The 27,163-nt window shown below is 42.2% G+C and overlaps 2 protein-coding genes across 4 annotated transcripts in view; both read right to left on the minus strand.

Annotated features, from left to right (window-relative positions):
• Positions 1 to 605: 605 nt before the first annotated feature.
• The window catches only part of MICOS10 (mitochondrial contact site and cristae organizing system subunit 10), a 29,662-nt gene continuing 3,104 nt past the window's right edge, over positions 606 to 27,163 (minus strand). Inside the window, exons 2-4 of one of the 3 annotated variants that reach the window (XM_019011989.4) lie at positions 5,101 to 5,148; positions 3,660 to 3,769; positions 606 to 848 (exon numbers count right to left, since the gene is read on the minus strand). In XM_019011989.4, coding sequence (XP_018867534.1) covers positions 834 to 848; positions 3,660 to 3,769; positions 5,101 to 5,148 — 173 coding nt within the window. In that variant the 3' untranslated portion in view covers positions 606 to 833. Of the gene's footprint in view, positions 849 to 870; positions 1,844 to 3,659; positions 3,770 to 5,100; positions 5,149 to 27,163 lie in introns of those variants that run through there. The other 2 variants (XM_019011994.4, XM_055386319.2) reach the window with 2 other exon arrangements.
• On the minus strand, positions 18,601 to 26,256 carry LOC134757785 (small ribosomal subunit protein uS11-like). The gene has a single exon (XM_063702225.1). The coding sequence runs from the start codon at positions 19,129 to 19,131 to the stop codon at positions 18,610 to 18,612; it is 522 nt and encodes a 173-aa protein (XP_063558295.1). The 5' UTR covers positions 19,132 to 26,256; the 3' UTR covers positions 18,601 to 18,609.

Consider the following 27,163-nt stretch of genomic DNA (forward strand, 5'->3'; position numbering starts at 1 on the left):
TTTGCATCTAGCATCCCTGGTTCAAGTGAAACCACAGGAACAAACTCAGAGGGGCATCAGAAGTGGCCCTTTTGTCCTCAAACTTCAGCTGCTACGTGAAGATAAAATTAACCCCAATCGGGCTCCTCCGGCCAGGTGGGTATGCCATGAGCTTTCCTCCGCCCTCCAGAGCTGAAGCTTGGACTGTCTCAAGCTCTATGAAGCTGCAGGACTTGACTTCAATGGAGTGGGCCATCCACACAGCCAGGATTCTTCCCCTGCTAATACAGCAGCAGTGGGACCGCCTTGCAGTAGGCACAGCGGAGATGTGCCCTGCCAGGTCCCCAGGTGAGAACACACAAAGAGGTGCCACAGAAGGAAAGGCGCCTTAAGACATCAGTCATCTCCATCAGGCCATGCAGCAGCAATCTTCAACTTCTGATTACGAGGTGGAAGCAGTTCTGAAAACTACGCGTGAGGGGGCAAGTGGGAAGGATACCCAACAACTGGTTTCAGGGGGTTCTCAGAGAGGCTGTGAGCAGGTGGCTACAGCTGCTGGCAGTTCACACACAGTCCTCCTCATGCTCAGAGACCAAAGGTGAAGAAACAAAGGCCATGCAATGGACTTCCTATTTTTGTTTAATTTATTTAAGACCACCTCCTTACAACTTCCAGAGAGAAAATACAAAACAAGAAACAGACTTGGTTTCAAATGCATAACCAGGTGCTGGAGTTTAAAGCATTACTGATAACATTGTTACAGAAGAATGGCAGCTTACTCCAGGGCACTTCAGTATTCCTGAGGAATAAACATGATTTCTCTTGTCCTCCCGCTGGGATGTTCTCAGGTGAAGTCACTGCTCCTGCTCCTATAAAGCAAGGACATTCAGCTTAAAACTGTGCAGACGGCATTCTGACAACCCTCTCTAATTGCTGTATCAGGTCAGACCCAAAGGGCCAGAGGCCAAAACCTTATCACACTGTTTACGTTAAAACTGTCTCACAACAGGACTATGTACACCCTACCTAGGTTCCTAAGAGTGCCCCCCAGCCCCAATCTTCCAGGGAGAAGAGTGGGAAGTGAGTGGAACAGGGCCAAACCATCATGACCTGGATAACAATTCCTAAAACCTGTCGAAGGCGTCCCAGGGGAGTGGGGAGAGCATGGTTCTCATCAGCCTACGAACTACATGGCCTTGCCAAGTTTCTCAACCCCGGTAAGAGTCTGCTTTCTCATCAGCTGAATGAGGATAGTAACATCTCTCACAAATCCACTGGCAGGTCTAGAGGGAAAGATTATTAAAGATAAAGCACCCAGGATGGTCCTGGGGGCAGATTGGGCACTCAGGAGGCAGTTATTACAATAGGACTACACTGAATAAGCCCAGGTTGGGATTTTGCTCCATTTTTCAGGGAATGGAGGATGACAACATCGAGGCACAGACTCAAGTCCAGATAAAGTTACAAGGCCATTTTGGAGCAGGACACACAAATGTAAAAAATGGAACAATATTTTCCACAGGAACTCCCAGCCATTAAATACATAATATGCATATAATCACCCCTGAGCCATTATCCCTGACAACTCAGTTTGGAACAATGGAAATGTTTTAAGCAAAAGACCTGAAGCTTCTCTGTCTGCTCCTTTCGGTTCTCCCCACAATCAGCTCTGGTGCCAGGAAAGCGAGGAGCCAGGGAGTGGTGGAAAAGGCCGGCTGCCGGCTTCAGTGCCACACAGCTGCGCCTCTTCTTGCATGGTCCCTGTGATGACCTCACTCTTGCTTTGGTGCAGAGATGGCTCCCCTACTCCCATCTCTCCAGCAGACATGGGCTGGCTGCAGGCAGCTGACGGTTTGAGCAGGTTCTAAAATGGCAGGTGCAGGGGCCGTGGCAGGATACTGCTACTTCAGATTTGGTGGCCCTTGTGGCCACAGCTCCTGACTAGAATTAGGACATGCATTTGTACCACATTTTCCACTCTACTTGTTATTACAGTGGAACAATGGACAAGTCAATCACCCTTTTTGGGCTGGCCTCATCTATAATAACCAATGTTTTTATATATTTCATACTTCACAGCTTAAAAACATTTTGTGTCTAAATCTCACAACAACACTATAGGTAGAAATTATTACCCTCATTTTATGGAGGAAAATGGAAGCTCAGAAGTGAAACAACTTAAGATCACACAAGAAGCAAGTGACAGGCTTGCACCCAGGTCTCCTGGCTTCTGTGCCCTTTCCACTAGCCCCACTGCTGCCCTGTTCACAGTGATTCTAGCCCAAGAGTAACCTGGAAAGCTGAGGCTTCTGTGCACGCAGGGAATGTGAAGTTGTTCACTGAAAATTGTGCTGCTACAAAGGTTATGCCTTAGTAAGCCTGAGGCCATCAGCACTTACCTCTAATAGAATAATTTACCTCATTCATTCATTTTACATTTATTTGAGTGCCTATTTTGTTTCAGGCCCTGGGAATACAAAGTAAGTGCCACCTCTGTCCTTGGGCACCCAGCCTCCAATGTTCCTGTCACTTAAACCCCACAGTAACTAATCATCAAGTAAAGAAAATACTGCTACACACGAAGCCCTGAGGAAGCCTGCTGCCCTCTTCCCTTTGGAGGTGTGGGTAAGAAGTTCCCAGCTTGTGTGCAGCATTAAAAATCCACCTGAAGGCCAGGTGCAGTGGCTCACACCTATAATCCCAGCACTTTGGGAGGCCGAGACGGGTGGATCACCTGAGGTCAGGAGTTCGAAACCAGCCTGGCCAACATGGTGAAACCCCACATCTACTAAAAATACAAAAATTAGCCGGGCGTGAGTGGCTCGTGCCTGTAATCCCGGCTACTCGGGAGGCTGAGGCAGAAGAATCGCTTGAACCCGGGAGGCGGAGGTCGCAGTGAGCCAAGATTGTGCCACTGCACTCCAACCTTGGTGGCAGAGTGATACTCCATCCCCACAAAATAAATAAAATAAAATAAAATAAAAATAAAAATCCACCTGAAGACAGGACTTCAGCAGAATGTGAGACTTACAGTCCAGACTGCCTTCTTCAATTAAAAAGCAGAACCACGGCCTGGCCAACACGGTGAAGCTCCGTCTCTACTAAAATACAAAAATCAGCCAGGCGTGGTGGCAGGTGCCTGTAATCCCAGCTACTCAGGAAGCTGAGGCAGGAGTATCACTTGAACCCGGTTGCAGTGAGCCAAGATGGCACCACTGCACTCCCGCCTGGGCGACAAAGCAAGACTCCGTCTCAAAAAAATAAAACAAATTAATAAAAAGCAGAATCATGGCTGAGTCCCGGAAGTCTCTGGGTTTAGCTTAAGTATACATGAGATGTTTACAGGGCACTCTGAGCTCTTAAACGAAAAGTGCTACTTACAGATAGTTAACACAATCTACCTTACCATTGATGATAAACATTCAAGCAGGCTCCTTAATTCCAATCGGCTAGCACATGAGTATATATCTGAACGTACATATGCATCTGAAGGCACAGGGGAGACTTTAGCACCAAAGCAGTGATAACATCACTGAAGGCCAAAGAGCAATTAGTATCTGAGAGCGGTGCCACAATGACACACATGGTTTACTCATTACAAACAGTCTAAAGAATTCTTCAGGGGCTCAGGAGAAATCTTTTTCTTCTGAAGGAAAGAGAAATATATATTCTGTACATACTTTGACATATTTTCCGTGTAGAAGATATGGAGCCTGGAAATCATGCTGACAGTTGGAATAAGCCATTCCTAATCCCATGCCAGAACCGAAGGCTAATGGCCACATTCTTCCTAGCGAGCAAAAAAGGGAAAATCCCAATAGGGAATTATTAAGAGAAGATAAAGCTCCCCATCCTCTTAAATACATTTACTTAGGGTTCAATAAATATTCAACGTGAATCATACTAATGACTATAATAACCATACATTTTTATCAATGTTTCACAATGGCCCCAAAAAAGAGGTGTAAATTAGTGAAGTTATTAATTTAGCAAATACTTGTTAAGTGCCTATGCTGATAAGTTTGAGGAAAATAAGTAGTAAAGGCCAGGCGCGGTGGCTCACGACTGTAATCCCAGCACTTTGGGAGGCCTAGGCGGGCGGATCAGGAGGTCAGGAGATCGAGACCGTCTTAGCCAACATGGTGAAACCCTGTCTCTACTAAAATACAAAAAATTAGCCAGGCATGGTGGCGTGTGCCTGTAATCCCAGCTACTTGGGAGGCTGAGGCAGGGGAATCGCTTGAACCAGGGAGGCGGAGGTTGCAGTGAGCTGAGATCGCACCACTGCACTCCAGCCTGGCGACAGAGCAAGACTCCATCTCAAAAAAAAAAAAAAAAAAAAAAAAAAGTAGTAAAATACGAAAACACTAGATAAACCTTTTAACTTCTCTATATCAGTTCTAATCATCTGCTCAGTTTAACTAATATCTTAGCCAGTAAGATGCATGGATTCCAAAAAGATGTAAGCATTTTACTGATATTTACATGCTTTGATTGTAGTAGTAAGTCATGGGGTTTATTTAAGCCACTCTGTAAGTGATTCTTTCATATCAGCATTATGTGTTAATTATGATTCTCTAGTCAAGTATTTCCCACTGGTTCTTCACGGAAAGAGGTCAAAAGGATCCCTCTGGCATCTATTCGGTATCCAAACTTCAGAAGTTCTTCCACAGAATGAAAAGAATATTGCCTGCCCTTTGCTTAGGATAATTTTTGACCAAGAAGTGTGTGTATTTCTGGTCTACTTGTTTCTATTACCAGCAGGATTCTCATTTTCAATTCCTCTAGAAAAAATTACAATTAATTAGAAATATCTGAGCGTGTAGACTTGGCCAAATGACTCACTGGCATCAAGTACAGGCTTTTGCAATGATATCATATTTAGGATAACAGGCACCCTGCCTCAGTGCCCAGGGGAATGCTGGAGATGCCTAACCCATTTTGACCTCTTTCAAGTCCACATTCTTTATCTAATTCATTTTATAATGGGCTACCTAACCCCATAAATGGATGGGTTGGCAACCCACAAATTGATGGGTTCCAATGTGTCCTCTGGAAGTGTCTCTGCTACGTATATGTATACACTACCACATTATGTTGAAAAGACAGAATGACACTTACTTTTAAAGAAGGTAAGTGAGAAAACAATTCCTAATCCAAAACCAGTACCTACAAAGAGGGAGAAAAAACATGCTAAATCTCATAGCAGTAACTTCACAAAGATAACATTAACATTTCTTAAATGTGAACATCGTCAAACAGATTTTTTTTCATAATTTGGTAGAGAATTAATTTTCTAATTTCTAACCGTCTTTATTTGTCAGAGGTTTTACAGATGCCTTTGGTTCTCCTGCCCAACATGAAATAAAAACTTGACTCCCTGTTCTCTCTGGACAAGTTGCGGGGTGTGGGGCAGGGGAACAAGCCAGGAGACTGTTCTAGAGTGGACCCTCTCTACACTGCTGGCAAGGAGCCTCCAGCATCCTGGGCTCTCCTACCCACCTCAAAGAGGGACACCACAGCCAAAACATGAGATAGTGCCAACAGGACGCTCCCCTTGTCACCTCGGCACTTGGAGTGATGGCTACTTTTTGAGGAAGATAAAAAGCAGTAATCCAGAACAATTCCTAAAGGCTGAGCTATCACACAAGCCAGAATATCTAGGCAGAAGAAAAAGACGGCCCTACAGAGCCCCAGATGAAGAAAATGACTTGCCCAAGGATATTGTTTAGTTAGTTGCGGAACAGTCATCTGGGCTTAAGTCTGCCAGATTCCAAAGCTACTGTACCCGCCATGTCCAGATGTTGGATCCCTCTCCAGTTTCAACCCCTAAACAATTACTACCCCTCAAGGGAAATTGGAATGTCAAGATTTCTACTGCCAGTGAAATACAGCCAAAACATGACTGTGCTCCCCATATAGCTCAGAATGCTAGACAACCTGGGTAGTAACAAGTCTTCACAAAGCCAAAAGGGCCTGTTAGATTCATTCCCAGACCAATCCTACCACACAAGTCACAGACACAAGAAGTTGACCTGGTAGGTGTGATTCAAGAACCTCAGGGACATGGAAGCCATTGATACTGATATTCCTTGGCAAGACTCTGCTGTTGCTTGGTTTATAAAATGGTACAGGGTTCAATTTTAAGGCGACTTGCCTCACTCCTTGCAGCTGGAAGATGAGTAAGACAGTAAATTGGTACTAGAAAATGAGGTAAAGGATTTGGACTAGCTTACAGATTCCAAACCAGGCAACGGAATGGGGAGATAGGCCAGTAAAAACATAATGGCTTACAATCAAGAGCTTTTGCTCTTCTCCATCTGGAGGCAATTTTTTGGCAAAGAAATCAAAAGCCCCAAAGGAAAATATTTCAGCATTTTTCTTGTCCCTCTGACTCCATGCCTGTCTCTTCTATTTTCCCCCAAGGAGAAAAAGCTCTCTGATGCTCAACTTTTCCTAGCAGTAGACCAAGAATGATGCCGACTCCATTGCTAACAGTACCACTCAATCAAAAAGATGAGCAATGCTTCCACATCAATCAATATCAAGTAGAAAATCTTTAATCTCTAGAATTCAGACATATGCCCAACCACCCAGTTTTGCTCCTATTATAGGCATTTATCTGCAAGTATAAATATGAAGTAAGAATCAACAGTTCAGACCAGCAAAAAGGAGTTATCAAAGAATGTGCTCTATGGTCTTAGTTCAACTGGGCTGCTGTATCTTCAATTCTTAAAGGTGATTTTTCCCTCATTTCTGTATTTTTAAGACAAAAAGTAATAAGACTATTCTCTTCAGAAAAAAAATAATTCAGAAAATGATTTTTAATTGCAATGTTTTACTTCAAGTTAGCTATCTCAGTTACTTAAAAGATAAACAATGGTGGAACCGCTGATGAGTTTTACAGATTCAAGTTCTCACATGCACAATTCTCTTTTAAAAGGCAACATGTTGCTTCAAAGAAGTCCCACCTGATCGGGGGACACCAACTCTGCAGCTGTTTCCACTAAAGACTGGCACCTCTAGGCCAGGTTTAAACTTCATAACAATAAAACATGAAAGGTCTGTCTTACAATAAAAACAAACCAACATGGAAAAGAGAAGAGTTTTCTCTGCCTTTGGCCACTTTTTGTTGCTGTTGCATGACAAGCTCTTTTGAGGGAAAAAAGCCAAAGGAAAAAGTACAAAGCATTTTTCACCTTCCCTGGAAGCAAATATTTAACAATGAATACAGTTTATATAACTTTGCCTTCCCTAGCTTAAGCCTGTTCTCAAAAGTCCATGCTGTCTGAAATGACAAATAACCCTAAAGTAAAGAAATGCCTGATTATAGGTACACATCTTCCTCATGGCAAAGGCCAGTTGCGGGTGTGTGGTAGGGGGTGGGGAACATAACAAAGGAGCCTTATGGAATTAACATTAGGCACAGGGCCATGCTCTGAAACCATGCCTTTTGGAGAGGAAAAAGAATTGGCACATACACCTCTAAAATGAAATTACTCTGAATCAATCTAACCATGCAATTTAATGCATGCCTAGTGCCCAACAGAACATCATAAAAAAGGCTAGTAGATAAACACACATTTCTAAGAAGGAGCAATTCCTTAACATTTCATCGGATGATATTTTAACAGTAAAAAGAACAGAAAACTCTGCGCCCATGAACTATAAATACAATACTGATCAGATACATAAAATAATAGGCCTTATCTTATGCCTAAGAGGATTTTACAACAAATTTAAAAGGAGAACAACCAATGGAGGTGCAGCAATGTACACCTTAAGCCACCTTTTGGTAATAAAAGGGGGAAAATGTATGTTGTTGTCCATTACAGTTATGGACAATTTCTAGTTCCTCAATGCAACTGTATTTTACATTTAGAAAAATCTTTGTTCTCACCATGCCACAGATCATAAAGCTTTACCTCACTGCAGATAATTAGAAGCAAACATAATCAGCAGGAATTAACAAGTAGGCTATATAATCTGATTGCAGTCTTTGGGCAGCAAGGTATTTTGGATGTTAGCCCCTAACAGAATGAGCTGTAGTCATATATGCTCCTGTACGACCAACTTCACAAAAGTTCCAATTGCCTATGGACTTTCAATGAAGGAAGAACAACTCACTGAAGAGGAACAGAAACAGAAATTCACTTTGAAATATTTCTATAATAGATCACAGGGGAAAAAAGACTATAGACCCATTTCATCTATCAATAACTTATGGCAATTATTAAGACCTCACTCCAGCTTACATGTAACATTTTCAACAAGGCTCCTATATTCATAAGCCTAAGGTATAGTTGTCAGTGCTACATTTTAATCTACATCTAAAAGATTAGTTAAAATAGCAAAGTAACTCCATTTTATTTTGTATAACTTACATCAAGATGCATGAGCAAAAACTTAAGTACCATATTCAACTGGCAGTTCACAAATATGAGAAGCTACAGGAATTACCAGTCTTTAAGATCCTAGAAGCCTTGTGCCAGACAACTTCTTCATTCTTACATGTCTGAAAGAAAGGATCCAATTTCTAAATAAATGCTGGATGTACTCTCCTGCTGAGTGAGTGGCTAGAGCACTGATGCTGCAGCAAGACAGGCCGGGCCCAAACCGCTGCTCCAGTCCCTACAAGTCAGCTCTCTGACCCCAGGCCAATTAGTCAACCCTACCCAGCCTCAACCTGCTCATCTGTAGAGTGAAAACAACCTTACAGGGTTGCTACATTAGAAAAATGGAAAGTCTCTAATAGTGTCTGACATGGAATACACTAAGTGGTAGTAAGTTCTGCCACCTCCCTGATAAAAGATTTCAGAGGTGTAATACAGGCTGCGTGCAGCAGCTCATGCCTGTAATCCCAGCACGTTAGGAGGCCAAGATGGGAGGATCGCTTGAGCCTAGGAGTTTGAAACCAGCCTGGGCAACACAGTCAGACTGCATCTCTACAAAAACAAAAACAAAACAAAATAATAATAATAATAATAAATAAATAAATAAAAATCAGCCAGGCATGATGGTGCATGCCTGTGCTCCCAGCTACTCAGGAGGCTTGGGTGGGAGGATCACTTTAGCCTGGGAGTTGAGGCTGCAGTGAGCCATGATCATACCACTGTATTGCAGCCTGTACAACAGAGTGAGACCTTGCCAAAAAAAAAAAAAAGTGTAGTATAATAGCTAATCCTTTATTAAAATACAACTCACTGGCTGCGTAGGATCACACTGTGGATAAGCTACAGCTGAAAATCAGAACCAGTTTTTTCCTACCCTTTGCACAGTCGACTGTATTTCATTGACATCAGTAATTGTTTATATGACACATCAGGCTTTGGTGTGTGTGTATGTGTATATATACACATATATATATATATTTTAATAGAGGATCCTTTCAGACTTAGTGCTTAACTAGACCATTTTGCTTTAAAATGTAATCAATATTTTCCTAGAGTTGTCTTGTGTCTAATAAAGCTGTATTTGTGCTTTGAACATGAATTTATATCAAACTGACCTATTTATAATGGCCGTGCTTCCTGTTCAATCGTGTTTCTGTCAACGCTATTACAATCATCAAATGCATGTGTTATGACAGAACAAACAAGAATGTGCTTTTATAGAAAATACCCTTGGAACTGAGTTTAGTGAGAATTACATTTCCAAGACACATTCCTGATTTATGAAAGATGCTCAGGGCCCCATTAATGAGGGAAAAAATAAGTCAGCTTCAAACTGTGTTACTTAATCCTTTGAGGAAAAGACAGATTGTCCCAGGTGTCCACATGTAAATGCCATTCATGTGAATTAACCAGGAAAGTGCCAGACCAAGGACCCAGAGATGGTGAATTTAGTCTGTATTAATCAGCTTCTCAAAAGTCAACACTGACAAAGAGCATTTAGGAAACATACTAAGAAGGTGGCTATTTTACAAGACCTTACCCTTCCTGTGGCTATCTGGACTAGACAGAGGCTGGAACATCTGCAGGGATTTCTCAGGTGGACATCAATTACCAGGATTCTGATTAGAACAAGCAAACAAACCAGGCAACGGAAAGAAACAAAGATATGAAAGGTAAATGTGGAGTCATTACTGGTGTGCTCTGCTTCAAGAAAATCCAAACTCAAAAAGGGGTCCTTTTAAATGAATGTGTACAGCACTTAGTTCAACTTTCAGAATGCTGACAGCCATACAGCTCCCAAGAATGCATAAAACAAGAAACATAGCTGGAGACATTTTACCAAAATATAATTAGTTAATGCACATGTGGATACAGTATGTAGGAAAATGAGAAGCAGCTCTGAAGATTAATTATTAAAGGGAAGCTGAGAAAAAAAGATACAAAATTGCCAAGTTTAGATAAACACATTAAAGACAGATCACATTTATGGGGGGTGTGCTTTGGAGGTACTAACACCTACAAAGCGTCAGGCAGTGTACCACATTATAAAGTTTATTATGAAAACCTCATATTATAATGAAACCTTATGAAAACCTATAAAAAGTAGAATTCAAACCCAGGCTGTCTGACTCCGAGTCATGGCTCTTTCCTACACAAAGGGATAGACCTCATGGAGAGGTCAGCAGAGCAGCAAGGTGACTGTCTCTTGTTACATACGACAACAATGTGTTTTTCTGGATTTTAACACTATCCATGGTTAATTTATGACTATGTTACTCTGCAGCCCCTCAAGGAAACAGAAACCATAGATGTTTGACTTACAGGAGTGGTAACAAAACCTGAATTACTTAGAATCAATGAGAAATTGCAACAAATCAAGCCAGAGAATACTTTCCTTCCCTCTGTGCACTGGCTGGAGATACAATGAATCCAAATGTGCTGAGGCCTATAAACTGCTGAAAAGGGTATTTCTATGGACTCCCTTTTTCCCTAACATCTCCAATATCTCCAGCTCTTCCTCATCTGTACCAACAGTAACTGGATTCTCATCCTTGTGAAATTAAATATAAGAATCAGGGATTCATTATATCCTATTTATACATCATTATAGCTATTGTGTTGCTGCCTATTCCTATGATTCAAATAAAAAATTCAATGGAAAGTGGCCGGGTGCAGCAGCTCACACCTATAATCCCAGCACTTTGGAAGGCCGAGGCAGGCGGATCACCTGAGGTCAGGAGTTCGAGACCAGCCTGGCCAACGTGGTGAACCCCATCTCCACTAAAAATACAAAAATTAGCTGGGCGGTGGCACGCGCCTGTAGTCCCAGCTACTCGGGAGGCTGAGGCAGGAGAATCACTTGAACCTGGGAGGCGAAGATTGCAGTAAACGAAGATAATGCCAACTGCACTCCAGCCTGGGCGACAGAGCAAGACTCCGTCTAAAAAATAAAAATTAAAAAAAAAAAAATTCAATGGAGAAACAGTATCATTAATGTATTTCCCTTACACACACTGACTTGATCAACATTTATTAACATTTATTAAGTAAAAGGCACCGGGGAAGATTTCCTTTATCCTTGGAGAATCTCAGTCCAGTATAGAGTGTTTATTCTTTGAAAAATGGAAAGTTCAGCAGGGTGTGGTGGCGCACGCCTGTAGTCCCAGCTCTACTCGGGGGCGGTGGGGGGCTGAGGTGGGAGGATCACTTGAGCCTGGGAGGTCAAGGCTGCAGTGACCCCTGATTGTGCCACTGCACTCCAGCCTGGGCAACAAAGCGAGACTCTGTCTTGGGGGTAAAAGAGGAAAGTGTTGTACAATGATTATTCTTCAGTTTTGAGGTTATGTGGATTTGGGGTAAGACAGGTTAAAACGATTGTGAATACTATTAGATTATTTACTAGCTGTGTGTCTCAGTCCTTGGGCAAACTATGTAACTTCTCTATGTTTCAGTTTCTGCATATGGCAAAGAAGAACACTAACAGTGCCTTTCTGCAACTGGGGAATAGTGAGGATGAAACCACAGGAGATGTGTAAAACACTTGGAAGACTAGTACACTGCACATAGTAACTGTGGTTCACCTTCTTCCTCCACAAAAAAACATTTCAAGAACAAATCGAAAGTCCAAATATTTACTGAGCACTAAAGGGCAAGAGTACTGGCTTCAGCAAGGGTCAGAGAGAAATAAGACAGTCTCTTCCCTGGGGAGCTTGTGATCAAGAAGGGTAAGAAGTCAGAAAGAAGTCCATCTTACCCAGAAAACTGTCCAAAAGCAGAACCTCAGTGCCATGAAAGGACAGTGTTCTGTGGGTCCAGAGAAGGAGGATGGGAATACATTTGGCTAGGAAGATTTTTTTTTAAGTTTTCAAGAAGGTGGCACCTGAGTTGTCTCAGAAAGGCAGACATTTAACAGCCAGAGTTTGTGGAGACGGGAACGCACTCCACTCAGTGGCAGAAAAGCAGGGCTGTGCAGGGAACTGAGGAGTGGCCCAATCCAGCTGAAGCATAAGGCACATCCAGGAGGACAGCAGGAGAGGAGGCTACAAAGGAATCTTGGGCCATTCTGCAGAAGGCACCAGAAGCTGGGTCTGCAGCACTTCACTCAGTCAGCAGTTGGCTTCCCTGAAGAATGTTTTAGAAGGAATAACATGACTGAAGCTCTGCTCTAGGAAGACTCTTCTAAGGTGTGTAGGATTGCTTGGAAAGGAAGAGCATTTTGCTGGCAGAATTCACAGGACTTAACAACTGATTAAGAGAGTGAGTGGTGGCTGGGCGCGGTAGCTCACACCTGTAATCCCAGCACTTTGGGAGGCCGAGGCGGGCGGATCACGAGGTCAGGAGATCGAGACCATCCTGGCTAACACAGTGAAACCCCGTCTCTACTAAAAATACAAAAAAAAAAAAAATAATTAAAGTGAGTGAGTGGTGTGTGTGTCTAACAGAGAGAGGAGAGTGAGTGTGTGTGTGTGTGAAAGTGTGTGTGTGAGAGAGTGTGTGTGTGTGAAAGAGAGAGTGGGTGTGTATGTGTGCAGGTGTGTGTGTATCTGGGCTTTTTTTTATAAGGGAGGTGAATGGGGGAAGGCTGCCAAAGAAAAAGCTGAGAACTTCTACCCAGATAATTATAAAAACAATGATGCTACTTATAACAGGCATCAGATAATCTTTTAACACTAAATTCCCTTAATCAATCTAAAATATAACTTGATTCTTGAACCCAGGAGGCGGAGGTTGCAGTGAGCTGAGATCACGCCACCACACTCCAGCCTGAGTGACAGAGCAGGACTCTGTCTCAAAAATAAATAAATAAAAAAAAATATAATTTAACTTGATTTATAAAAACATCTACATTGTTTTCTGGAATAGTAAATAAAGGGAATAGCATTCACTAAGCACTTATGCTCAAGGATTAAATTTTCTCATCTAATCTTCACAATAAACTTATTTTATGAGCTCCATTTTATAGAGATACTGAGGCACAGAAAGGTGAAGTCACTTGCCTCAGGTCAGACATGTGAGATGTGAGCCAGGCAGCCTGACTCCAGAGGCGTGGTGCTTCATCCCCACACTATACTGCTCCCAGTGCAGCCTTCTCACAGACGTATGAAGCTATTATAATACATTTTAAACCCACCACGGGAAAACTAAACATCCTCCAAACTTCTTTCTGGCCAACATTATGTGTGGGCATTTCCTTAATTATACAAACCGTGTACCTACCGTGTACCAGGTACTATGCCGCGCCCTGGGGAATGATAAGTTCGCGCACTATGTTCACTGTTTCAGTGTTGGAGCCAACTGATAATCAGACCCACAAAGTACAGGGTACAATGACAGAAACAGGATGTACTAGGCGCACTGAGGATACCCAAACTGTCCAGGAGGGTTAGAGAAGGAAGTGGGAAGTAAGGTGGCAAGAGACAGGAGCTACAGCAAGCTCCTTGCTGCCAAATTATCAAGTGTAAGGTAGGAGATAAAGAACGACAACCTTTTATGCCATCCATGCTAAGGATCGTGGCCTCTACCCTTTAAGCAATAAGGAAGCAACAGAGGGAATTAAGTAGAGAAGCTATACATCAGATGTGTACTTTATGTAGTTCACTCTGGGAGCAATGAGGACAGATCTGAAGAAGCCGCCATCAGAGGTGAAAATACCAGTTGGCTTCTGCAGCCCCAAAGCAACTGCAAGTGGGAGCTAAGGTCCAGACTTCAGACCCTTCTCAGCTCATCTGACTGGTAATGTTACCACCTTGCATCCTGTGGTCTCTCAACAGCCCTCTCTCCACCTTTCCTGTATTCCATGATAGGCAGAAATGAAAGAGATGGTATGGAAGACAACCAGTACAGGCAAAGGCAAGGGTTTGACCAGGACTAGGAACTTCTGAGAAGGGGGAAGTGACCACACTTAACGACAATTCATAGGTCAGGGATCTGTAGGAAAGAGTATATTAAAAAGCCTCATGGACAAAGATAAACAGAAAAGGCAGTCGAATATTTCTAAGTACACCCATGTTTCTGCATTTAGGATGTGTTGATACAAATGATGATATCCGAAGTCAGCATCTGAAAAGGTGTTGAAAGAATGTGCCTGAGTTTCAGGCCTTCTGAGAGCCTGCTAAAATCTGGCAAGGACAGTACGGCCAGGAAGCAGCACCCAGCTGACATGATAGTACAGCGGCACTGTGTTGCCCAGGCTGGAGTGCAGTGGAGCTACCTTGGCTCACTGCAACATCTGTTTCCTGGGTTCAAGTGATTCTCGTGCCTCAGCCTCCCAAGTAGCTGGGATTACAGGCACATACCCCCACACCTAGTTAATTTTTGTATTTTTAATGGAGGTGGGGTTCCACCATGTTGGCCAGGCTGGTCTCGAATTCCTGACCTCAGGTGATCCACCTGCCTCAGCCTCCCAAAGTGCTGGGATTACAGACATGACCCACCACGCCTGGCTAGAGTCTTTCTTAAAGGCTGCACTACTCTACCAAGCCCCATAAAAAACCTCTCCAAATCCCTGGACTTGCATACATTATAAAACTAAGAATTGGCCTGGCACGTGGCTCACACCTACAGCACTTTGGGAGGCTGAGGCAGGTGGATCACGAGGTCAGGAGATGGAGACCATCCTGGCTAACATGGTGAAACCCCGTCTCTACTAAAAATAAAAAAAATAAAAAAAATAAAAAATTAGCCAGGCGTGGTGGTGGGCGCCTGTAGTCCCAACTACTTGGGAGGCTGAGGCAGGAGAATGGCGTGAACCCAGAAGGCAGAGCTTGCAGTGAGTGGAGATCGCGCCACTGCACTCCATCCTGGGTGACAGAGACTCCGTCTCAAATAAATAAATGAATAATAAAATTTAAAAACCTAAGAATTTATTTCTCATAAAATGAGTGAAGAAAAAAAAATCTTTTTTTTTTGAGATGGAGCCTCACTCTGTCACCAGACTACAATACACTGGCGTGATCTTGGTTCACTGCAACCTCTACCTTCCAGGTTCAAGCGATTCTCCTGCCTCAACCTCCCAAATAGCTGGGACTACAGGCGCATGCCACCACGCCCAGCTAATTTTTGTATTTTTAGTAGAGACAGGGTTTCACCATGTTGGCCAGGCTGGTCTTGAACTCCTGACCTCAAGTGATCCGCCTGCCTCGGCCTCCCAAAGTGCTGGGATTATAGGTGTGAGCCACCGCGCCTGGCCTTAAAACATCTTCTAAAGTAGAAGTTATGAGCTAAAATAAATTTCAAGTTGAGACCGGGTATGGTGGCTCACACCTGTAATTCCAGCACTTTGAGAGGCCCAGGCAGGAAGTCACTGGAGTCCAGGAGGTCAAGGCTGCAGTGAGATGTGATTGTGCCACTGCACCCCAGCCTGGGTGACAAAGGAAGACCCTGTCTCAAAAAAAAAAAAAAAAAATCAAGTTGCAACTGGAATAAAGAGAAAGATAAGTTCTTCATAATCTTTTCTGGGAATACATAGAATTAGTAGCATTTATTTTAGTGTCAAGACAAAATATGTGATTGAAACAGTAATATGTTTTTGCATCTAATCAGAATAGGATATTTATAAGCTAACAAGCTCATGGTTTCTTACATACAGGACTATGCTGAAATGGTAAAGAAATTAAAAATTTTGACCGGGCGCAGTGGCTTGCACCTGTAATCCCAGCGCTTTGGGAGGCTGAAGTTGGGGGATCACTTGAGGTCAGGAGTTCGAGACCAGCCTGGCCAATATGGTGAAACCCTGTCTCTACTAAAAATACAAAAAGTGGCCAGGTGTGGTGGTGGGCGCCTATAATCCCAGCTACTTGGGAGGCTGAGGAAGGAGAATTGCTTGAACCCGGGAAGTGGAGGTTGCAGTGAGCCAAGATCGTGCCACTGCACTCCAGCCTTCCAGCCTGGGCGACAGTGAGACCCTGTCTCAAAAAAAAAAAAAAGAGAAATAAATAAAAAATTCCTACAGCTAATGAATTTCAATTTAGTCATCTGAAATGATGCCAAGAAACTAGCAGCTTTCTTAAGACTACCTTCCTAGTAAAAAGTGAATTATGTTGCTTAAATCAGTTGCTTTAGTTAATCATTTAAAATCTATCAAACAGGAATTCTGAGTGGTTTATATGTGCAGGTTCTGACAATCAGAAACATTTGTTCTAACTTGTAAACATTTATCAAAGTAAGGTAAGTCTACAAATCTGTCGACAATTATGTCAGAGTGTTACAATAACTATAAATTATCCTAAGCATCCTAATGGCTTAGATTGGATAAAGAAAACTGAAGTAAAAGCACTAGATTTCGACTCCTTCCAAATATACCTTGTCTCTCAGTATCCGTTAAGATCAATCTGTTAGTGGGCATGGTGGTACGAGCCTGTAATCCCAGCTGCTCAGGAGGCTGAGGCAGCAGGATCGCTTGAGCCCAGGAGGCAGAAGTTGCAGTGAGCCACGATTGTGTCACTGTACTCCAGCCTGGGCAAGAGTAAGGCCTTGTCTCCCAAAAAAAAAAAAAAAAAAGCCGGGGGGTGGGGGTTGGGGGGAAGGGGTGACTTTGATTTGCTGTCTTCTTAGATCACCTCCTCATTTATCTAGAGCCTCCAACATTTTTTCTGATTTGTACTCATTTACCCTTTCTTTCCCTTTCATGCTGTCTATCTAAAGGGCATTTTAAAACAATCTCTGCCTTCTATTTTTAAAAATGACAAGTTTATAAGACCTAAGAATTATGGGCTATGCTTTTTTTTTTCTTTTTGAAATGGAGTCTCACTCTGTCCCCAGGCTGGAGTGCAGTGGAGCGCTCTCAGCTAACTGCAACCTCTGCCTCCCGAGTTCAAGAGATTCTCCTGCCTCACCCTCCCGAGTAGCTGGGATTACAGGCGCACACCACCACACCCAGCTAATATTTTTATTTTTAGTAGAGACGGGGTTTCCCCATGTTGGCCAGGATGGTCTCATCTCTTGACCTCGTGATCTGCCCACCTCGGCTACCCAAAGTGCTGGGATTACAGGCATGAGCCACCGAGCCCAGCCAGGCTATGCTTTCTTTAGTCATTTTAATTATTCTGTTTTTCCCCCCTTTCCTTCAACTTCATTAGATTGGTTTGTATTTCCTACAAATTTGTATGTAAATATGTAAATAGAATCATACAGTATGTATTCTTTTGAGTCCAGCTTCTATCACTCAACAAAATGATTCTGAAATGTATTCATGTTGTTTTATATAACAATAGTTGGTTTCCTTTTATTACAGATACTCCACTTTAAGGACAGTCCACATTTTGTTTTTCCATTAACCAGCTGATGGATATCTCAGTTGTTTCTAGTTTTTTAACTCTTACAAATAAAGCTGCTATGAACACGCATGTGTAAGTCTTTGTGTGGACACGTTTTCATTTCTCTTTGGTAAATATCTAGGAGTAGAATGGCTATATCATATGTTTAACTTTATAATAAATGGCCAAACAGTGTTCCAAAGTGGTTCTACCATTTCCCATTCCCATGAACAGTGTATAAGAGTCCCAGTTGTTCCACAGCTTAATCAACACTTAGTATTGGCAGTTTTTAAAAATTTTAGCTATTTTAATGGGTGTGTAGGTATATCTCATGATTTTAATTTGCTTTTCCCTAACAGCCACTGATGTTAAGTATCTTTTCATGTGCCTATCTGCCACTGGTATAATTTTACCCATGTGTTGTCTTCCTATGATTAAAAACAAATTTTTTTTTAATTAGCCTGATGTGGTAGCATGCACCTGTAGTCCTAGCTACTTAGGAGGCTGATGTGGGAGGATCATGAGTCCAGGAGGCTGAGGCTCCCGTGACTGTGCCACTGCACTCCAGCCAGAGCGAGAGTGAGATCCCATCTCAAAAAAAAAAAAAAAAAAAAAAAAAAGCTGGGAAAAGTGGCTCACATCTTAAATTGCAGAATCTTGGGACACTGGGGCAGGAGGATTGCTCGAGGCCAGAAGTAGTAGCCTGAGCAACATGTGAGACCCTGAGTCTATGGGGGGGGGGGGGGGGACCTTAAAATTAAGAGATTTTTATGTATTCTAAGCCCTTTATCAGATATGTGTATTACAAATATTTTCTCCCATTCTGCGGCTTGCCTTTTTGTTTTCTTAATGGTGCCATTCAAAGAGCAAAAGTTTTTAATTTTTATCAAATCCAGTATATCAGTTTTCTTTGAAACTTGCTTTTTGTATTCCCCAAAATCTTTTCTGACTCCAAGGTCACAAAGGATTTTCTCTTACAGGTTTCACTTTTTTAATTTATTTTTTACATGAAGGCAATTTATTAACAGAAAATATTTTGAGGAATCTTGTTCACAGACGGTGACCACGGCGACCCCCTTCCTGAGAGTGCTGTCAGAGGGGATGGGGGTGACGTCCTCAATCCTCCCGATCTTCATACCCGAGCAGGCAAGGGCTCTGAGGGCCGACTGGGCCCCAGGTCCAAGGGTCTTGGTCCTATTTCCTCCTGTGGCCTGGAGTTCGATGTGTAGGGCAATGATACCCAGCTCCTTGCACCTCTGGGACACATCCTGGGTGGTCAACATAGCAGCATATGGCGAGGATTCATCTCGGTCTGCCTTCACCTTCATCCCACCAGTCACACGGCAGATGGTTTGTTTGCCAGAAAGATCCGTGACATGGACAAAAGTGTCATTGAAGGATGCAAAGACATGGCAGACACCAAATACATTCTCCCCTTCAGCCACCTGAGGTCCGAGGTTGATGACCTGTTCTTCCTTCTTTTCCTTCCCCTTTCCAGGTGCCATTTCTGCACGTCGTCTCCAGACTCCACACGGGAAAGCTCTTATAGGTTTTATAGTTTTAGCTTTTATATTTAGGTCTACGACCCTTTTAAGCGAGGCTCATTTTTTTCTCTATATGGAAACCTAGTCGTTTTAGCATGGTTTGTTGAAAAGATTTTCCTTTCTCCATTAAATTGCCTTGTCAAAAACGAATTGACCATGTATGTATGGGTCTATTTCTGGACTTTATCCTACTCTACTGATTTATATGTGCAGCTCTTCTCCAACACCACACTGTCTTGTAGCTTTACTGTAAGTCTTAAAATCAGCTAATACAAGAATCTCAACTTTGTTCTTTTTAAAAATTGGTTTGACAATTTTGGATTGTTTACATTTTCAGAGTTTAAAAATCAACTTCTCAATTTCTATAAATTTCTTTGAGAGCTACTTTTCTTGCTGGAAAAACAGAGATAATATAAACTTCCTGAGTTGCTGGGAAAGCAAAAAAGAGATAATAGTGTACCAAATATGATGGCACATTAATAGGCATTCAATTAATGTTAGCTTTCTCTTTCTCTCTCTCTCGGCCTTTAAATAAACAGGATCCAATCTAGCAATGCCCTAACGTTGCACTAGTGGGTCAGTGGCCATAGTAAAAATATTACTACACCAAATGACTTTTATAAGTAAATATTTGTGTTTTTAGTTGGATTCAATACTGAAATGCACTTGCCAAAGAAAGCAATTCAGCATATTTACTAATAAACTGTTACAGGCCACATTTTAGCAAAGCATAAAACCACAGCCAGAACAAAAATTTAAGTATGTTTTCAAGTTCCATATAGCGCCTAATTACATTATTCTGTAATACTAACAGAATCTAGAAGGTCACAATGTTCCATTATTCACATTGCTGCCGCAAATGGAAAAAGTATTTTTCGTCACATTGTTTAAATATACATAAAACAAACAAAATGTGGCTACCCAATTCAACAATTAACATGTACTAATTTAAAACCCAAACCAATAAACAACCAAAAGCCTTTGAAGTATTTAAGTATAACCTAATTGATATCACTCCATGAAATAGAGAGGTATCAGTTTGCAAACACAGGCTACCAACAGGCAATTTTTGGTGAGCCACCAATGCTTTGTGGTAACCCACATCTATCAGATGAACTGATACTTAAAGAAAAACAATAATTTGCTTTCTTTTTCCATGACTATTCAATGGCCTCTTTTAGTATTTTTTTAAACATTAAAATGGCTTCAAGCAATTTAACTAGACTTGATTATTGAATGAATACACAAAATCTGCTGGTTAACTTTAATTCTAAGGCAAGTCAGCTGCTAAGTCTTTTACTGTCCTACTTTTTTTCTTTCTTTTTTTTTTTGGAGACAGAGCCTTCTTGTTCTGTCGCCCAGGTTGGAGTGCAATGGCCTGATCTTGGCTCACTGCAACCTCCCCTTCCCAGGTTCAAGCGATTCTCCTGCCTCAGCCTCCTGAGTAGCTGGGATTACAGGCATGCGCCACCACACTCAGCCAATTTTTATATTTTTAGTAGAGATGGGGTTTCACCATATTGCCCAGGCTGGTCTCAAACTCCTGACCTCAGGTGACCCACCCTCCTCAGCCTCCCAAAGCGCTGGGATTACAGGTGTGAGCCACCGTACCCAGCCCTGGCCATACTTTCGTAACAAGGAAGAAGCAAGGCCAAATCCTTTCTTTTCATAAAGATGAATGCATGACAAACCAATAACTTTCATCTGTTAACTGAGCTGCATATAATTAGAGACCTATCTCAAGACATACTAGAAATTAAGAAACTACAAAATGTTATTCCCCTCTTTGCCTCTCCTATTTGTCAAAAGCAACACCATGCTCATTTATGTAGGCTTGGCACCACCTGACTGCTCCCACTCCTGAGCCTGCATTTCAAGTTCTGTAAATATAACCTCTGCCCTAGCATCATTATATCTCTCTTTTCCACTCCTGCTGCTCCCATCTTAGTTCATGCTTCCTCTCATTTGATCAGCTCATCTTTGGCAAGATTTTGCAATAATATACTAAGCTAGCTCCCTGCCCCCACATCCTAGCACTCCAGAGAGTGATTCATTCTCATCACATCAGTGATCTTTCTGAAATCAGAAATTCAACCATGTCGCTTTTCAGCTTACCATTCAATGAATTTCTTCGAATGCTAAACATAGAATTGCCACACAACCAAGCAATTCCACTCCTAGCTATATATACAAGAGAGATGAAAACATGTCCACATAAAAATTGGGGGGCTGAGCACTGCGGTATGCATCTGTAATCCAAGCTATTCAGGAGGCTGAGGCAGGAGGATCACTTGAGCCCAGGAATTTGAGACGAGCCTGGGCAACACAGACCCCATCTCAAAACAAAACAAAAACGTGTACACTTGATCACAGCAGCATTATTCATAAAATTTAAAAGTGTAAACAAACTAAATGTCCACCAACTGACAAATGGATAAACAAGATGTAGTACAAATACACCACACAACATTATTTGTTAACAAAAAAGAATGATGAACAGATAAATGCAACAACATGGATGAATACTGAAAACACTACCTAAGTCAAATAAGCCGATACAAACGACTACATATTATATAACTCTGTTTATGTAAAATGTCCAGCATAGGAGATTCCACAGAGACAAAAAGTAAATTGGTGGTTGCTTGGGGCTAAGGTAGGGGTGAGAGTTTGGGAATAGGAGCAGCTGCATCCAGTGTTTCTTTTGGGGGAAGCTAAAAATATTCTAAAATTAGATTGTGATAATTGCACAATTTGGTGAACAAACTAAAATTGTACACTTTAAATAGGAAAATGTATGCCATGAAATATATCTCAACAAAGTAGTTTAAAAAATCTCCACAACTTCCTACACCCTTCCACCTTTCCTGCCTCATCTTTTGCCCCTCCCCACGTAAATCCTTTAACCCCTAAAGGATAAAATCTCCTGCATTAACATGTGATAGCTACAAGAATGGGGTTCACCTTCCTACCCTTGCAGCTGTAGCCTGTGATCCTAAAGGAGGGATTCTGCCACCATGAGCTTCCATTGTAAAAATGGAGAAGTATCTTACAAGGATATGAGATAATGATGTAAAATATAACATGCTCAGCACTGTGCCTGGCATGCGGTTAAGTGCTCAATAAGTGATGGTCATTCTCATCATTCCCAGAAGGAACCAAAGTATCCCTCTCCTTTGGGACACCTTCAAGGAGTGAAACACACTCCTCCACCTGGTCCACCTATTAAATGTCTGCATGTTTTCCAAAATGGGGGTCAAATGTCCCTCATCCTTTTCACATTCCTCAAGGTAGTAAGCCCCTCGAGGGTAGGGCCAGTGCCTATTCACCTCTGTGCCACCCCCTGCCAAGGCTTACCACAATACCTGGTACCAAATTGTTTCAAGAAGTACACATTAAGGATTACTATTACATATATAAACAGGAATATTGATTGTCAGACCTGCAATAGCCATGACCCACAATAAGACCCACCTACGACCCACAATAGCAAAGATCAGGGTAAATGTGTTAATCATTTTAACTCTTTTACCTCTACTCTTCAGCGACAGCCTCCAGTTTTTATTTATTTATTTGAGACCAAGTCTCGCTCTGTTGCCCAGGCTGGAGTGCAGTGGCTGCATCTTAGCTCACTGCAACCTGCAACTCCCGGGTTCCAGTGATTCTCATGCCTCAGCTTCTCGAGTAGCTGGGACTACAGGTGCGTACCACCACACCTGGCTAATTTTTTGTATGTCTAGTAGAGACTGGGTTTCGCCATTGTTGGCCAGGCTGGTCTCAAACTCCTGGCCTCAAGCGATCCACCCACCTCAGCCTCCCAAAGTGTTGGGACTATAGGCATGAGCCACCGCACCCAGCCTCCAGTTAATAATATTTAGTAAGTACAGGCAACGTCCTGACTGCTCTAGAGATTATCTCATTTTATCCTCACATGCAACAACCCTCTGGGGCAAGTACTATCATTTTATAGATAAGAAAACTGAGGCTGTGAGGTATTTACTGGTACATTAATTTTGAATGAAAAAAATGCGGAAAAGAAAAACAAAATGACTGTGTATGCCACTACAGTTCACTGAACTGAATACATTCTAGGGGCTGCTTGTAAATGTCCATGGCTTGCCTTTTTTCTTGCTACTAATGGAAATCATTGTTGTGCTTGACACACCTGGCTTGCCAGGACAGTCTTTTCCAGGAAACTCTCCAGCTTTGGGACCTCTCCCTCCACCATGACATCTCCTCCCTGCCTTCATCCTAGCCAGCCCTCTGATTCATTCTCATCAATGATTTTTCTGAAATCAAAAATTCAACCATGTCACTCTTCAGCTTACCATTCAATGAATTTCTTCAAATGCTAAAATACAGAGTTGCCATACAACCTGACTTCTTTTAGAATAAACTAGAATTCTAAACCAATACATGGATTAGTAAGACTAGATATTCCTTACTGTGGTCTCACATTGGAGCAAAACAAAGAGAAAACGGACACAGCCAATTTTAAAGCTATCCAAGTCACACTAGGGATTCCCAGGACCTCCGTATGAATCCAGGAAGTGCCGGAATCAGATTTTCCTCAAAGCGTGCTCTGGCAAATCCATAGTCTGAGGACTGGCCACTGTCACACAAGCAACATCAACTTGGTCAAAAGGTCCACAGCCTGCTGGTGCGAGCCTTCGGCATTCAAGAAGAGTAAGTTGTAACACAATTCTGAGGCAATGACAGTGTTTCTGCTTCTGTTTGTTTGTTTGTTTGTTTTGAGATGGAGTTTTGATCCTGTTGCCCAAGCTGGGGTGCAATGGCAGGATACTGGCTCACTGCAACCTCCACCTCCCGGGTTCAAGCCATTCTCCTGCCTCAGCCTCCCAGTAGCTGAGATTACAGGCATGCACCACCATGCCCGGCTAATTTTTTGTATTTTTAGTAGAGATGGGGTTTCGCCATGTTGTCCAGGCTGGTCTCGAACTCCTGACCTCAGAGGATCTGCCTACCTCGGCCTCCCAAAGTGCTGGGATTACAGGCATGAGCGAGTGCGCCCGGCCTAGTGCTTCTGTGACCCACACTTGTAGGGCTCATAAATTCTCAAACCACAGGGAAGCAGCCCCTGGAAGTCTATGACTTTTCTCATCTCCTAAAATCTTATTTTCCTTGGGAAATTGAAAACAGACATAAGCTCTCATCCAGTCCAGGGTGACAAGCCCAAGCTGAGGACATCGGCTCTGTGGAGACCAGAACGATTTAAAGTCTCCTAGGTTGATAAGACACTATGCCTTCTAGTCTCACTAACAAGAAATGTGTGACTTATTCATGCTCACGGGTACTAAGACAGATTACCCATACAAACAAGGAAAATAAACACCACAGCCCTTGAACTGAGTGGATAAAGAAAGCCAGAGCATTTAATAAATCTGATAGAACTTAAAAATAAATCCATAAAATAAGCAAAACCCATTAATGACGCATTTACATAAAACTAACGGAACATGCCATTCATAAAATGTAATATTCTTCACTCCTTTTTAATTTCCTGCAATAAGGCTTTGGCACTACCACTTAAGCCAACATCATCCCTCTACTTGTTTAAATACAAAAGTGCTCTCTGGTTTATGTTTCTCAGTTGACTATTCCCAAACATTTTTAATACTACTTTATTATTAAGATCTACTGACAGTAATTCACATTCCCAGATAAAATTAAAAGTTGGTATAAGTCCCAAGAACACAAGGATACACGATCAAACATGTGAACGGGCAGAAATCTACTTTACTTGGAGTTTTTCAGTTAAATACTAATTCATTCAGTTAATAAACATACTCTGAGAAGCAAATATGGGCAGAGAACGGTCTACAAAATTCTCAGCAATACATGTCATTCATTTAACAATAATTATTGTACGCCTCCTCTAAACCTGGGGTTAGGGGATCAACAGTGAACACAACAGCCTCTGGTTCTTATGAAGTTTACATTCCAGGGAGAAGGAACAATCAAGTAAAGAAACCAATTACAAATTTCAAATGGTGAAACATGCTATTAAGAAAAATGATGTGATAAAGAATAAATAGAATACCTAGGAACTTCTTAAATGCTAACAGGGTTACTAAGGAAAAAAGACCTATCAATGTCAAACTTTATAGATGAACTAGGCAATGTATGTAGTGGCAGTGGCAGGAATAAGAATAGAGGTCAAAAAGAAGTGTAAAAATGTGACAGGAATAAAGAAAAAGAAAGGAACAAGGGCTAAAAGAGTGGAAAAAAGAGAAGTGGATGTGTAACAAGTAAGGGCCCACTGTGCCCATCACTCAGAGCTCCCTTCCAAGAGAAAGATGGGTTTTAATTTTTGCTATTGTTTTTAGATCCATGGGCTTAATTTATCAGTTCAAACCATACTAGAAATCACCTATTCTTCCACACTATTTGATACAAAATAAATAGAGGTTTTAAAACCCGAATAAGCAGGTAAAATATAACTGCTTTTCTTTTTTTTCCTTTTTCTTTTTTTTTTTTTTTTTTTTTTTTTTTGAGAAAGGGTCTTGCTCTGTCATCCGGGCTGGAGTGCAGTGGTGCAATCACAGCACACTGCAGCCTCAACCTCTAGGCTCAAGAGATCCTCCCACCTCAGCCTCCCAAGTAGCTGGTACCACAGGCGTATGCCACCACACCCAGCTAATATATATATTTTTTGCTGCAATGGGGTCTAACTATGTTGCCCAGGCTGGTCTCGACCTCTTGGGCTCAAGTGATCCTCCCACCTTAGACTCCCAAAGTGCTGGGATTACAGGCATGAGCCACTGTGCCTGGCCTAGAACTGCTTTTCTTAAGATAGTAATGGGGGCAAGGGTATTTATAAATAAATGTCTCTTCCTACAGGACAAAATCATATGATAATTTTCTATTAAGATATTACTCAAGCCTCAGGGTGAAAAGATCCTTGAAGATTACTTTTTTAAAGGACCACTGCCTAAAGTACAGGCTTAAGTAAGCTATTTAACTCAGCTATACAACACCTATGCTAAACACGAGTGATTATAATAGTCATCTTACAGCAAACAGGTGGGAAAATAACCCTGGTGAACCCTGGAAGCAAAACACTTTAGGTATAAGACAACCAAACAGAGAAGGACTCACAGAAGTTGCTGTGCATTCACCATGGCTTCCCTTCAGTCTTTGCCAAGCCAGAGTATGAAATTATCAAGATGGACCAGGTGTGGTGGCTCATGCCTGTAATCCCGGCACGTTGGGAGGCCAAGGTAGGTGGATCGTTTGGACCCTGAGTTCAAGACAGCCTGGGCAACATGGTGAAACCCCATCTCTACAAAAAATACAAAAGTTAGATGGGTATGGTGGTACGTACCCACAGTCCCAGCTACTCAGGAGGCTGAGGTGGGAGGATCGCCTGAGCTCTGAAGGTCAAGGCTGTGGTGAGCTGTGATTGCACCACTGCACTTCAGACTGGGTGACAGAGTGAGACCTTGTCTTAAAAACAACAAAAACCCACAGTGAAATTATCAAGATGGAGCTGAAAGCCTGCATTGGCCTTTTCTTCCTGTCTATATCTTCCACCAAACCTCTTACCTATCTTATGACAGGCTGCCATTCCCTGAGTCTCCATCTCCATTTTGAAATACCAGAAAAACAAGCAGCCAATGAGGTTTAAAGAGTTCCAGAACCTCACTACCCAGAGAAAACAGGAAGCAACATGCTCACTACAGAAGAGCGTAAACCTTCATGGTTTCAAAGACGACTCAGACTAAAGCCTCCCTTACTTCTTCTCTCTTCCACCCTCTCTCTCAGCCCATCACCAACAGGACAACTCCCTTATTTCACAGATGGGAAAAAGTTTGAAATTTCTCAAATATGCCCATTTATTCCAGTCTAACAGGTCAGACTTTTATCACCTCACAATCACAGTACTGCTAGTTTCCTCTGTTCCAAATTCATTCTGCCAGAACAATCATACTAAAATTTCATTTACTAGGTTGGTGCAAAAGTAACTGTGGTC

Source organism: Gorilla gorilla, chromosome 1, assembly GCF_029281585.2.
Source record: "Gorilla gorilla gorilla isolate KB3781 chromosome 1, NHGRI_mGorGor1-v2.1_pri, whole genome shotgun sequence".
In the NCBI taxonomy this organism is placed as follows: domain Eukaryota; kingdom Metazoa; phylum Chordata; class Mammalia; order Primates; family Hominidae; genus Gorilla; species Gorilla gorilla.